Source organism: Notamacropus eugenii, chromosome 3, assembly GCF_028372415.1.
Source record: "Notamacropus eugenii isolate mMacEug1 chromosome 3, mMacEug1.pri_v2, whole genome shotgun sequence".
Taxonomy (NCBI): Eukaryota; Metazoa; Chordata; class Mammalia; order Diprotodontia; family Macropodidae; genus Notamacropus; species Notamacropus eugenii.
In genome coordinates this window covers 50,364,871-50,379,204 of record NC_092874.1, presented here as the reverse complement: position 1 = coordinate 50,379,204, position 14,334 = coordinate 50,364,871, and the positions used below count along the sequence as shown (strand labels likewise).

Genomic DNA, 14,334 nt, shown 5'->3' with positions numbered 1-14,334 from the left:
CATTAATATATTAAACTTGTCTGAATACTGGTGAGCTCCACCTAGCCACCCAGCAAGTACTACCTGTTCCTGTTGGGTGTACTGGAGCATGTCTTATGCTTTTGCCAAAGATAGTACAAGTAGCTGAGAACTCACTCCCCTGAGGAGGTAGCCTGGCCCCCAGCTCATATGGGCTCACATTTGGAGCTTTTATCCAAACAAAATTTGCTTCTCCCCCAATCTGTTTCAGAGCCATTCGATCCTACTGTTTGTTTTCCCATAGTGGAAAAGGAGGTAAGGCTGAATGTTCTACCTTTTTCTGTGTGAATACGAGGGTCCTTGATTTAGATCCTGCTTTTATTATCCGCTGTTCTCCACCACTTTGTAATGGAGTGGCATAAACTAGAGAATGGAGAGATTGTGATTTGAAAGCAAATAGGAGCCATGTGTTTCTTTGTTGTTCTAGTTGCTGAACTACCAAGACCAAAGCATTCTCTGTTGCTAGTGGAAGTGTATTGTGGTGTTCCTTGAGAGGAGGGTAAGGCACAGGCCTCCCTATCTAAGCTAACACTCCAGAGTAGATCTCATACTGATTCATTTTCCCAAGTTGTGAAAGTCTGTAAAGAAAAACGGTGTGGGAAAAACTGCAGAGTTAACCTTTTTTGATCATTGGGAAGAAAACCAGTTACTTGGATCAAACTTGGATGTGATTTCTTAAGTGTCAAACTGTTATTCTTGGAGGTTTCCTTACTTGCATGTTGGGTGTCTGGGTATTTGTTGCCTTCCTGTCTATTTATCTCTTTGTTTTTGAATAGCCATTTAACAAGCCAGACCCTTAGTATGCTAGGCCATTGAGTTTTTCCTAATGGGGCATTTCCTTTGTTTGGAATGCCTGACGGGACTTTTGTTCCAGGAGTTCACTGGAGTTGGTTTAGGAGGGAAACCAAAGCCTGGATGGGCCTTGGGGTACAGCTGTAAAGTTTTCCACCTTGGTGACATTCAAACCCTTGTGTACCTAGATTCTGACTTCCATGGTGCCAGCACTGTATGTGTGAAATCACTCTATCTGTAGTGGAGAAGCTGATTAAACAATTATGTCAGTTGTTAAAAAAAAAAAGCATATTGGACTTGAAGTCAGAAGACCTGATTTTGAATCTGAACTTAAACTTAGCTTTGTAACTATATGTAACTATATGCAGTTGAGTTGGTCTAGTGTGTCAACACAGTTTCTCTGAGTTACAAGTATAATCCCCTCTCTGTTCCCACCAAGCAGACCAATTATATAAATTCAGTGTCATAAAACATACAGATGGAGCATTTATTTACTGTGTTTACTATACACTAAGTATTATGTTAAGCAGTGGGAATACAAGTACATGTCCTCAAGGATCACACACTCTGATGAGAGAAGACAGCACAGAACAGGGTCCCTGTAATTTCTACATGCTAATAATAAATAACATTCATTGAAAGGATTTAAATAAAAGACTGATTTGACTAATTAATGCAAATTTCTTAGGCTTGTCTTTTTTTATTGATATCTCCTTTTAATTTATACCAAATTATCCTGGGATTCATTCCATATAAATTATAATAAAAAAATAGAGTAAGGCTGTTCTTCACTTTATTTTTAAGCATGAATTCTAACTTTTGCCTCTGAGAGGCAAGCATGCATTTAATTTCCTCAGTTTACTTGTTATGCAATGAATTGCTCATCAGCGCAACTTTTCTCCTAATTTAGCTTGAACACGCCAAAGTCACACAGACAGAGTTGGTGTGCGAGTCTTTCAGGCGGAACAAGAAGACCTCAAAATTTCTGAAATTCCAAGAGCCAGTCAGTGAAGAGCAGAAAGCCAGGGAGCATCTGGACTCAGAACTGGGCAGAACAGAATGTGAGTTCTAGAGAGGTTTGGGGGTGTTGACACGTAGTGTGATGCACACACTGGGAGGCTTGGCTTTGCTCACCAGTTATTGTTTAGCTCACTCTCCTAAATGGATGAGGAGTAAAATGTAAATTAAATGAAATTATGGAAAACTGTAAACAGTTAGGTTTTATGAAACGTTGTTATGAATTCATGTGATGTGACATTTTTTTATGATTATTAAATGCTTATGACCAAAGTTGAGAAGTTTTTCCTAAAGCATGAAGCTAGAATTTTATCTCCTTCTGGTTTGCAGAGGTGTTTCTAAAAATACAAGACTTATTAATTAAATCTTTAACTTGTATTAATAAAATGGCCTCATTTCATTCTATAAAATCTTTTCCCCAGATATGTTAGCTGTGCATCTCGTTGTTTAAGCAAAACAGTGTTAATGAATACTATAAATATCCACATTTTATATGGTCAAAGATAAATTTTAATTTATAAATTATAATTTATAATGTATATGTATAAATATATTATATAAAATCCTATAAATTATAATTTATAAATTTTAATTTGAATATTTATTTCAGTACCTTCATGACCTATTATTTATTTATTCTGGTCCATTGGCCAGAATGTGCATCAGTGGGTGGAAGTTGTGTACATGTTAATTTTAGCTTGATGGAAGACAGAGGTTTTTAAATGTTCTCAGTTCATGGCACCTTATTGTATAAGTAACTTTTTTATGGCATCCTAGGCTAAAAAATATATCTTACAGTTCTGGTTATTAAGTAATTAGGTCCAAACAACTTAATAAGTATTTACGTCCCAATAATGTAGTGGCCATTTGAAAAAATAATATACAGAAATTGAAGAAAATATATTTTTCATCTATCCTTAAAAAGCCACAATTACTAATGAGATGTCTGCACCTGTTGGGCTCTGAATTACTTCTTAAACCTTGGAATCAGATTGGACACTACCATTTTCATTTTGTGTTCCACAATGATTTTCTTAAGGTGCTTGCTTTTTATCACAGCTTTTTATGCACTGAAAATCCAACTTGAAACAATAGGATCTCATAAAGGAGGTTCAAGAAGTTGTTGGCATTGCTGAAAGTACAAGTGAATAGAACCCCATCTCAGACATTTGAGAACATCATGGAGAGAGAGAATTGTAGTGCAATCTACTTTGAACTAGTGGTTTGTGTGGTGTTCCCTGTGAGTTTGCTGTGGTGCCTTGGAATTCCATGGCACACAATTTAAGAACTGCTGATTTAGAGAATAATTTAGTGACAGAGCTATCCATAAGTGAAAAGAGCTGTCTCGGGAGTAGTAGATGCACATTCACTTAGTCTTTAAGTAAAATCTGAATGACACTTGTCTGATATGATCTCCTCTATGTGGAGAGAGAGCAGGTCCTTTTTTAGGTGTTTTCACAATTTTCCAAGGAAGCTTAACCAGTATAAATCAGTTGCCACAGTGAGGAATCTAAAGAGCTTAAAGCCAACAAAGAGTTGATCTTCTTAACACATGGAGAAATAGGGTGGGCAAGACCTAGACCAGTTAGGATAAGCTCGTTTGTAAAATTTTGTGGATCATTCCACAGTTATCTCAAGAATCGTCAAAGATGAAACCAGGAGGACAATGACAATAAATGGAAAGATCTGTCAAGATATCTCTAACAAACTAATTTCTCTTTTAGTGAGAGTGGAGTCACCATTTTTGGCTCCTAGTGTGCTATGTGAAGAATAAGTAACTGGATGAGACCAAGTCTACCCAGAGAAGGTCTTCAGGCTGACTCACTGTCCAATCAGGACAAAGCAAATAAATGTAGTACTCTTGTCTGGCTCTTTTATACAGTTGGACGCACAGCTCAGAGAGGTAGTCCTGAAGGACATATGGCTAGGTCATATGTTGCAGTTGGACAGTAAACTGGCCCTAGAATTGAGTAGTAGATTGGATTTCCTTTCCATAACTCCCAGTGTTCTCTTTGAAACAAAAGTCCATCTTTTTAACACCCATATTTTTCTGCTGATTCTATTTGGCTGTGGAGCATGGAACATCACAGGCTAAGAAATAAAATGGCGGGTTACTCCAAAGGGGCAGCACAAGAGAGGCATTTGGGGCATGAAGATTCTATAACACATCACCAGGACAGGCACAGAAGCAAAAGCTGCATCTGTCATTGGACAGCAATGCCTACAGTGTCAGAGGAAGGCCCCTGCATGCTGGTAGATGCCCTAGAGGCTATGCACAATCCAAACCATTGGATGGAGCTCCTCTTTAATGTGACAGAAACTCCACTGAAGTATTGACATTTTGTTGGGATTGGAAGCTCAATTCCGTGTGGACAGTCTCGGGCGGGTAAAGGTGGGAGCTTCTAAATCTTAGAGCTCTCACGAGACCCCCCCAGGAAACGGCTGGGAATCGAGGTGAACCGAGCTATCTCGAGTAATTCCGCCTCTTCCCGTGAGAAACGTGATGGGAGAGAGATCTCCCCGCCGTCGAGATTGTCCCGGATCTGGGCACACTATTGTTATCTAACAGCATGGTATTCAGAAGCAAACTATGCGGCTGAAGGTTAAGTAGGATTGAGGAAGCCTGAAAGCTCTCTTAGCACGTGAGGAGCCAAGAGGACAGTAGGCTCCGCTTCTCTTCTTTCCTCTCTCCCCTCCCCCTCTCTCCCCGCTTGTACTTCTACTTCCAATCCCTTAAGATCTTAGCCTCCTTAGGAAATCTCCCCCTCTTCCTCCTAAGGAAGACCGCCCTGCACTTGTAACCGAGACCCTGAAATAAAGCTCAACCCTTGTTCGACTCTGGAACGTCCTTTCTCTCATATGAGCATCCGGTTTTGGCCAACCGAAGACCTCGGAGGTGAGGTAAGAAGACTCGGGTAGCCCACACAGGCCTCTAGGCCTGGCAACATTTGAAGACAAGGAAACTGTGACTCCAAGAGTTTAACATGAATAATCCAGGGCTAGACAGATCCAGTATCTGCCTGTGAATGAACTCAGGCACTCTGACTCTCAAACCACTGAACGACCCTACCAGTATGTTCATTATTAGAGATCGATAGATGGGTGGAGAAGAGACACAGGGAAGGGCCACAGAGAGAAAATAGTCATTTTCCCAGGAACATTTCATATCGAGAGAGGAATTAATACGGTTCTGTCTCTGCCCCTCCTCCTTCCTTTCTTCCCACACAATACATAAATAAATTGTTAATCCCTATTTTGTAGGTGTGGAAATATTCTTAGCAAGGTAAAGTCATTTGACCTTGGTCACACTTCCAATAAATATTGAAACTATAATTTGTACCTGGGCTTTCTGGCTCTTAAATTCGGTGTTCTTTCTATTATATACTATGTTGTTTTTGCCTCTGAAATTCTTTTCTGTCCAAGGAACTGTGCAAATATTCTTCTCATTTTGCTATTTTGTAATACTGCATCAGGTCACTTTTTCATGTACTACTGTGCCCACTGAATAATAATTCAAATAACACCTTTGGTTGTAACTCTATCCTCTCCTATCAAATCATAGATGACAGGTCTTACCAGATAAGCCTTCACATCCTCACATCCAGTGCCTTCTCTTTACTCACATCTGTTCATCACCTCTCTTCTCTTCCATTGATCTTCCATAGATGGTAGAGTTATATTTCCAAAACATAGATCTCTGCTCAAAAAAAAAAAAACAAAACTGAATCCTCTAGGATAGAATGTTGATTGTTCTGCTTGGTGTCTAAAGCCCTTTACAGTCTGAATATGGTGGCATTGGATTGTGCAATAAGAAATTAGACACATGAGAAACTGAGTAATCTGAGATGTGTGTGAAGGAATACAGAATGAGAGAAGGAAAGCAAGAAGGATAACATGTACACTGACTACCACAGTGTAAACCAAAAGAAGAATTAATTTTGCATTATTAAAAAAACTTCTGAGTAGAATGAAACATACTTCCTTCTTCTTGGTAGGGAGGCAAGGGCTGATTGAAACCCACATTATCAGATGTAGCGATGGTTAGCAGTTGCTTTTGCTTAACTGTTTTTCTTTGTATAAAAGAGTGTTCAGTTCCATAAGGTTGGGAGTTTCAGAAGGGAATGGTATTTCTAAAAATGATTGAATGCTTGTGGCATAGAAACAAAAGACACTAAGAAAACTTATTAAAAAAAAACCAACCCTGGTTAAATGAACAAGTGAATGAATGACTTGGAGTCAGGACTTCAGTTCGAGCCCTACAGCTGCAGGACAGTTTCCTCATCTATAAATTGTAGCTGCTAATCACATATTGATACTGAACTGCAAATCTCAGATTTCAGACTGGTCCAAGTCCTCCATTTTCCCTACAAGGAAATTAGATCCAGAAAAGACAAGGGACATGACCTCAGTCACATCAGGAGAAAGGGGCGGAGATGCAGTTTGGGGCCACATCCCCTAGCACAGACCCAGCCTCTTCAGTAGGTTATCAAAGTCTTCCAAAAAATATGAGGATATTGATACTAATTGTACAAATTTTTCTTCTGTTTCTGCTTATTTCACCCTGTATCACTTCATTTAAGGTTCTCCATGTTTTTTTGAAATCTGTTTCTTTATTTCACAATAGTATTCCATCACAGTCATATATTACAACTCACTCAGTCATTGCTCGATTATGTAACACCTCTTAGTTTCCAGTTTTTTGTTGCCGCAAAAAAGCTGCTATAAATGTGTGAGAGAGTGTGTGTGTGCGTGCGTGCGCGCGCGCGCATGTGCCTTTTTTTGTCTTTGCTCTCTTTTGGGTATAGATACCTAGCAGTAGTATAGCTGGCTCAAAGGATATACCGACTTCATAATCTGATAGAGAATGAGATGAGCAAAACCAAGAGAAGAGTCTATACTGTAACAACAATAGTAGAAAAACAAACAAGTTTAAAAGCACAGAAAATTACGACAAATTTAATGGCCATTCATGATTCTGGAAGACCAGTGATGAAACACGCTCTCCATGTCAGAGAGAGGACAGAGTTAAGGTGTATAATGAGACACACACACGTATCTATACATATACGTAATAGACTATATTTGCATTTATATTTCAGTATAGACCAGGAAGGAATCTGTTCTGCGTGTCTGTGCACATTTGTTACAAGAAATGTTTTTCTTCTTCCCCCTGCCCTGCCCCCAGTGGGATACTGGATGGAAGGGAGAGAAATTAGACTTCTGTTAACTTTTAAAAGTAAAAAGGTGAGGCAGGTGCTGCACATGGGGAATGTGGCATGTGATGCACTTTTTAGATGACATCGTCATATTATTAGTTTTGCCTAATTGTTTCACTCTGTTAAACAGACCGCTCATGGAGTGAAGGTGATCTGCAATTATTCTTAATATAAAAACAAAACACATCCATAAAACATTTTTTTACAATCCAGTATACTTTTCATTGGACCATACCCCCTCCTTGTTCCACCTGTAAATATAGTCCTTCTAAGTCTCCAAAAAAGCAACATGTAAAGTGTGTGAAAGTAAACTGTTATTATGAGGGACATTTGTAAGTTAGAATAGCATTTAAGCACCAAGAAAAAAACCAAATAGCACTTTAATTACCATGTCAAGACATAAGCTTTTGATATTCTTAATAAACAATTCAGTATTATTTGAAATGGTATGTAGGCAAGTTATAAATTGTCATGATACTGCATCAGTTCTTCTTTTGAAAATCCAGTGATAAAACCACAGGCTAAAACAATCCTGTTCTTCTGATAATTTTATTTCCCAGACATCATTGGTGGTGAAGAAGAAAAAGCTCTTTTTGAAAGTGAATTTGAGGAAAAGGGCAACCTAATTGACTACCTTGCGGAGGAGTTGTTCTGTGTAGGTAGAAAATTAGAAGAGTTAGAAGAAGAAAAAGAGCAAATAGAGGAAGAAAGAAAACTTTTCTCTAGAGAGATAGCTATATGGAAAGCTGAAAAACTACAAGCTCACCAAGGTATGTATTATTTGGACTATTGTTTTATGAGATATGGTATTTATGTGCACATTCATTTTGAGTTGACTCACTTCAGTTTTCCCTTTGGTGGCTTTAGCACGTTACATTTGCTTTAAAGATGTTAGAGCATATTATTGGTATTATTAGTCAGTAGCTGGGATATAGCTATTTTTTTCCCCAGGTATCAGTAGGAAAGAATACTTCCTCCTTCAACTTTATGCACTTAACCCCAAGTGGAAGTTGCTGATAATGCAGAATATGAAAGAACTTGTGAGAAGTATATACTCTAATGGCAGAGAATGAAAAAAAAAATTAGTTGGTTACTGAGCAGTACTTCCTGACAAATGATGAGCAGTTTGGAGGGGTGAGATAGTTGATTGTAGAGTAGAGCAGAGTGAGCAAGTTAATGACTTCTAAAAGCAGGTTGCCACCTAGTTTAATCTGTTTTTAATAATAATAATTACAGTTAGAGTTCAGGGGTAAGGGTGAAAACTAATTATTTAGAAAACGTAAGTTTTTTGTGAGTACGGCATTTGAATTACTTGCAGTGAATTCCCAATTTTGTCTCTTTCAAGCCATGTCCATTTTACATAACAGATTACAATCAATTACAAATTTTGTGGCCCCACAAACTTCCTTAGCAATGTTTAAATAATGCTGAAATTTCTGACCTACAGTGAAGAACTGTTTGTGGTGTTGTGGTTGCTCAAATTAATGTATTGAAAAATTTCAAGTGTAATGTTGGCATTTTTCACATCTGAAGAACAAATCTGATGATGCCTTGTATCTAGTATGTGGTTAATAAATGTTGAGTGAACTAATGAGAAATATTTAGAATTTCCAAGAAAAGCTGCTAATGTCAGTGAACTTCAGTCTTGTCTTTTGCTTCATTTTCCCTTTTTATATTAACCCACTTGAAGAAGAGATGGTGTGTAAATTATTCTGCTTTTGTTTCCTTTTCCTTTTCTCTTAGGGCTAGTAGATGCTGCAGTCGATGCAGCACCAGAAGCAGGTGTGTTTGTGTACTACATAGCTGTCTTTAATCGGGTGATAGACTTACTTCCTAAAATTAAGTAAATAATGATTCTTGGACTTCCAACTAACCATTTCTCTAACTCTGAAACTTTGCTGTTGTATTTCACACTTAGTCTTTTCCTTTAACAAAAATTTTCTTACAGTTAAAAAGCATATTCCTTTTTTTGAAATTAACAAGAGATTCATATTCACCATCATCTTATTGTATTCATTTTTGAACAGTAATTAAGTTATTAAGTAATTAAGTTAAGTAGTTAAGTAATTACGACTACCTTAGTTTCATAAAACTTAGTGTCTCTTAACTTCCAAATACAATTAATATAGACAATTAATTACTTTTGCCAAGTGCTGTTAACATCGATTCATGATAATTGTCTAAATGAGGAATTGGTTAAGTAGTATATAAGATGATGGCATCAGAAGAATCTTTGATGTGTAGTGAACAAAAGTTTTCTGGGTTTTTTTTTTGTATTTATATTCCTTATTAACATCAGTAGTGTTTGCAGAAATAAAAGAAAGGGGGTCAGTGTCTCCAGCTTCCTAGCACTGACCACATTAATATCACAGATGTCAGTCAATGATCTGGTCTCTGGGCACCAGCATGACTTACATCTTTTCCCAGCAGAGGAGCTCTGCATTGGATACACACTTGCCAGTCCTCCCTTGCTGCACGTGAATGGTAATTCAGGAATGGGTATCTGAAAAAGGACAAAATAGAAAATCTCATTGTAATCAAATCATTGCTCTTTCTATATTTCTCAGCGGTCCTACATAAAGGTTTATAGTATTGGTTCTTCAAATGAGGGACATGCATGGATATAAAAAATAGATTTTTGGATTGAGAACAAATTAACCACTTTGTGTAAATCAAGTGATGGTTTTTGCATTAGGTAACTTTGTCCTTTCCCTATAGTAAAAACATATAACTTTGACTTTCTTTGCTTTTTTTCCCCATAAGAATCACCATTTAGTGATAGTACTCTTGTGCTTATAATGCTTATAATGATGATCTATGGTGGCATGATACATGGTAAGTTTAGATATTCTGAATATTTTAAAGAGAAAAAGAAAGCATAGCTCATTGCCTCTTTTGTGTGTTTGAATTAAAATCCAGGTTTTCTGTCTGTTTCATGTGGTTTAATCCTGTACGTAGAATTGTGGTGTGCTCCATCATTAACTTGGTAACAAAACCTGCAGTGACTTTTCATTTGTTAGCAGAACTACTGGAAGAAACAGGAAGACTAGCGAGGGAAAAACTAGAAGTTCAGCGTCAAGCAGAAAAGGTCTGTGGTGACCTTCAGAAACAAGTGAAAGCTCTGGAAATAGAGGTAGAGGAACAAGTCAGCCGCTTTAAGGAGCTGGAACAAGAAAAGACTACTGAAGTGATGGATCTGAGACAGCAAAACCAGTTCCTGGAGAAGCAGCTGGAGAAAATGCGAAAATTTTTAGATGTAAGTATGAAGAAAAATGGAGGTGTATCTGCCTTCTTTTTTTGAAGATCTGGAGGATTTTGTCTTGGCAGTGTCATAGATTTAGAGATGGAGAGAATGTGAGATCGCATCATTAATAGACCACTCCATTTTACAAATGAGAAGAATGAGGCCCAGGAACCTGTAATGACTGGTAGGATTACCCAGAACTGTGATTCGAACCCCTGGCTTCTCACTCCAGATCCAGCATTCTTTCCAGTGCATCCAGTAGAATGACAGTTATAACCTTCCAGGTTCCAACCTTAACCTCATGACAGTTCATTCACACATGTGTAAAAATGGCTGCTTTTAAAATCTGCAGATGTTTTCTATATCAATTCATAGTGCTAAGGGTTTTCAGCATTGAGAACAGTGCAGTACCGTTGGTGCCAGCAGCTGAACAGAGAAAAGTCCAGCGCACAGGTGGTGGCACGTAAATAGTGACTCTTCTTCCAGGGCTGAGGCCTTTAGTAGCCAGTGACCCCACCAGCATCACGTCATGCCACTGGGAGATTTTCATGAAAAACATCCTAGTCAGGCGTGTGCTGGTTTGTGTTTTTTTTTTACTTTGGGAAAATCCTGTAGATGCTTGCACAACCAGGTGTATGTCTGGCAAAATAAAAGTATGTACCTATAGTGCCCTTTGTGTACTATATAGGTTTTAATTTTTTTTTATTTTTCTTAAGGAAGAAAGAGGTATTGGGGGCTGTCCTGAAGGTTTCAAAATTCTCTTCTAGTCTATACTCCAAACACTTAAGTGTTTTAGAATTGACATATTACCAGATTAGAAATGTTCATTTATTCAGTATGCCTTTATAAAAGAATTCTTATTACCTTGCAGGCAGTTGATCCCAAGTTAATGTTATAGTGTTCCTCTTGTGCAGGAAATTAAATAAATTTTAAGAATATAGTTAGCAAGTTTTTTCACATTTTGTATTCTTTATGGAGGCAGCTGTTGGCATAGTGGATAGAGCACTGGGCGTGGATCCAGGAAGACCTTTGTTTAAATCTGGCCTTTGATACTTACTAGCTGTGTTACACTGGGCACGTCACTTGAGGATCTTAATACAGTGCCTGACATAGTGAGCACTCGATAAATATTAGCTGTTATTATTATAACGTGCTTATTTTCTTTCTCCCTGCATTTCACATCATTTGAATTCAATTGACTCATTATACTTTTGACATTCATTTTGACTTCATTTTATCTCTCTGTCTGAAGTTGTAAGTCAAGCTTCATTGCTTTGAGTGCACCATCATAAGAACTGTAGAGCTAGCCAAGTCTTCATGCTGTCATCTCTTGTAGCTCCTCGCGTTCAATCAGCACTGTACCCTAAGCTAGACTGTCTAAAATCATGTTAAAGAAAAATAGCACCTAAATGACTGTTTCTTCTATTAATCTTATACTCAAATTTTAGAAACAAGCATTCGATCGAGAACATGAAAGAGATGTGTTCCAGCAAGAAATTCAGAAACTAGAACAGAAGCTGAAGGCTACCCCTAAGTTCCAGCCTGTCAGTGAAGACCAGACAAGAGAGGTAAGGCTTGGGACCAGGGGTCCAAACAAACAGCTGTGCTGGGAAAGCCAGAAATCTATTCTAACAAATAATTCTTCAGAACAAGAAAGTAAAACGGGGAAATTGATATTGTTTCTCTGTAGAAAGTTTTCTGTGTCTTCCAAATGCCCTTGATGCACTTACTGAAATTTGGAATCTTCTCTTTGGATCTCTTTGTGGCGATAGGGAGAGCTGCAGCGTAGTTGTCACTGCCTCGTGCTGTCCATGGTTTCGTTTAACAGCATTGGGGCTTTGTTTATTCCATTTTCAATAAACATTTGGCTGCAGACACAGGGAGGCAGCTTCTCACTTACTGTATTTGTAATCAAATTTGTTTTCACTCGTTAAAATGAAATGTCAAATATACATACCTCTGTGCTCCACTTTTCTTGAATTAAGCACTTCAGTGATTTCAAAATATGTGCAAATAAGGAGACCATTTCTTTGACTAAAACTGTGTGGTTTCGTAGGGAATTCCGAATGGGGAAACTCTTTCCAAATGTGCATCAGCAATTCATCTGAAACTTCAACATGAAGAGTTAACTGCCTAGGCCACTTGGGTGACTCAGCCCCGTGTGTCAGAGGTAGGATTTTCTATGGGCAAACTGATTACTCACTGTATCACAGAATCCCAAGAGTTGAAAGGAATCCAAGAGGTCATCTAGTCTAACTCATGTACCAAAAAGTTGTTCTATAGTCCTGCTGACCGTTGGTCACACATCCTCTGCTTACTCATTCCTGCTGAAATGGCCCCATCCCCCTTTGGGATAGCTCTTACTGTTAGAAAGCTTTTCCTTCCATTGAACCTCTGTCTCCCTCTCTGCTACTTCTACCTCCTGCTCCAGTCCTATACTCAGGAGGCCATCTTTCCCGTGACAGCCTTTCAAACTCTTGACTCCAGGGAATCTGTTGGAGTGGGAAGAGCAATAGACCTGGAGTATAGAGGGCCACCTCATCACTGTGGCCAAGAACACGGAACACTCAGATCCTCTGTTTCCTTATCTATAAAATGGCAGCCCAGGTTTCCCAGGCTCCAAAGTTCATCCTCCATTCCACTCTACTGCCCTGCTTCTTGCAGCTCCAACAAGGTTGTGGAGTATTAGCATAAAGAGTGGAGGACATGTGCCTTGAGGAAATCAGAGATCTCCTGCAGCTGATGGAGTTGTAGGCTACCCTCTGACACTTTGGAAAACTATTCCAGAGTTTGAAGGCCTGCCTAAAAGTCACCTCATCCTTAGCTTATCTCCCAAAGTAAGCTGCCTTTGATGGCCCAGGGAGTGCTTAGAACTTAAAATCAGTGGCATCTAATTGACAACAGCTTTGATTATCAGGAAAGGTCATCATGGATTACTCAGCCTTGCTTTGCAATACACTGTGTTCTTCACAAACAGCAGTAATTAATTTATAAGATGAATCCTCTCTTCCACAAAGAACTGTACCATGTGCACTTGGATCTGCTGTGAACAACAGAAGGAGATGACCTTTGTAAGGAATGATTTTCAGCTATTTTTCCCACTGCAGTTAAACTCACAACTGTAACTCTTCAGGTTTTTTTCCATTTAAACATACACATTTATTTCTATTTCCTCTACTTCTAAGATAGCAAGAAAAACACATTTATCATTGTTGCTTTTTAATGGAAACTTGGGATCACAAATGGCTTGTTTATGAACTCTTTTTTCTTTTTTCCCAAATCTCTTTAATTAAATTATTCCTGCTTTTAACCAGACACCCTTTCAACTTGTCTTCCTTTATTGTACTAATGATTTATTATTTCAATTCAATCCAATTGGCAAGAAGGAATGAATTGGAGTTCTGTTGTAACATGCTTCATTCCAATTTTGGTTCTTCATAAATGTGTTACAGTCCTTCCACTGGCAGTCAGGAAAACTCAGTACAAAAGCAGCATTTACTCTTGACTCCAATGGAGCCAAAGAATGCATATGCAATTTGACAATTTGGAGTATCTATTTTCCAGCATTAATCTGGACTTGTTATTGGAGCCATTAAAATTATTTTTCTACCAAGCTTTAAAGGCACAGGACATGTTAACTTATCCTGATGGGTGATATAATGCATTCATATATTAAAAAAAAATAAGGATCCAATAAAGCATGACTTCAGTGAACAACACCATCTTCACCATCCCTTGGAATCTCTGTGTTTGACACGCTCCTTATTAAAAGTGGCAACCAGGAGAAATTAAGGCCCAATTTCTGCTTTTCTTTTTTACTTGGTGATATTTGCACCCCTTATCTGAGCAGCCGACATTTTTGATCCAAAATAAGGCTGAAATTTTTGCTTTCACACAAAACTAAACACATGGTTGATTGAAAATGTAGAATGTCATACAGACCGCCTCATTTAAAACAGGCCCATTTTATGCCACGTTCCATTACATATGACCTACTTTAAATAAGACAGCCTATCTTACAAGAGACTGACTATTTGGGCCTGTCTG

General features: G+C 38.2%; 1 protein-coding gene and 1 long non-coding RNA gene across 11 annotated transcripts in view; one reads left to right on the top strand and one right to left on the bottom strand.

Annotated features, from left to right (window-relative positions):
• LOC140530919 (uncharacterized) overlaps window positions 1-14,334 on the bottom strand; it is a 949,813-nt gene that overhangs the window by 67,142 nt on the left and 868,337 nt on the right. The gene's annotated exons all lie outside the window — the stretch shown is intronic.
• The window catches only part of LOC140530913 (A-kinase anchor protein 9-like), a 78,576-nt gene that overhangs the window by 61,507 nt on the left and 2,735 nt on the right, over window positions 1-14,334 (top strand). For 2 of the 7 annotated variants that reach the window (XR_011976141.1, XR_011976144.1), the window contains 6 exons: window positions 1,721-1,871; window positions 7,604-7,813; window positions 8,787-8,825; window positions 10,064-10,299; window positions 11,736-11,855; window positions 12,344-12,457. Coding sequence is in view for 3 of the 7 variants with exons in the window: in XM_072650046.1 (XP_072506147.1) it covers window positions 1,721-1,871; window positions 7,604-7,813; window positions 8,787-8,825; window positions 10,064-10,299; window positions 11,736-11,855 (756 nt within the window). In the remaining 4 variants the exon portion in view is untranslated. The remainder of the gene's footprint in view (window positions 1-1,720; window positions 1,872-7,603; window positions 7,814-8,786; window positions 8,826-10,063; window positions 10,300-11,735; window positions 11,856-12,343; window positions 12,458-14,334) is intronic. The other 5 variants (XR_011976143.1, XR_011976142.1, XM_072650046.1 and 2 more) reach the window with 5 other exon arrangements.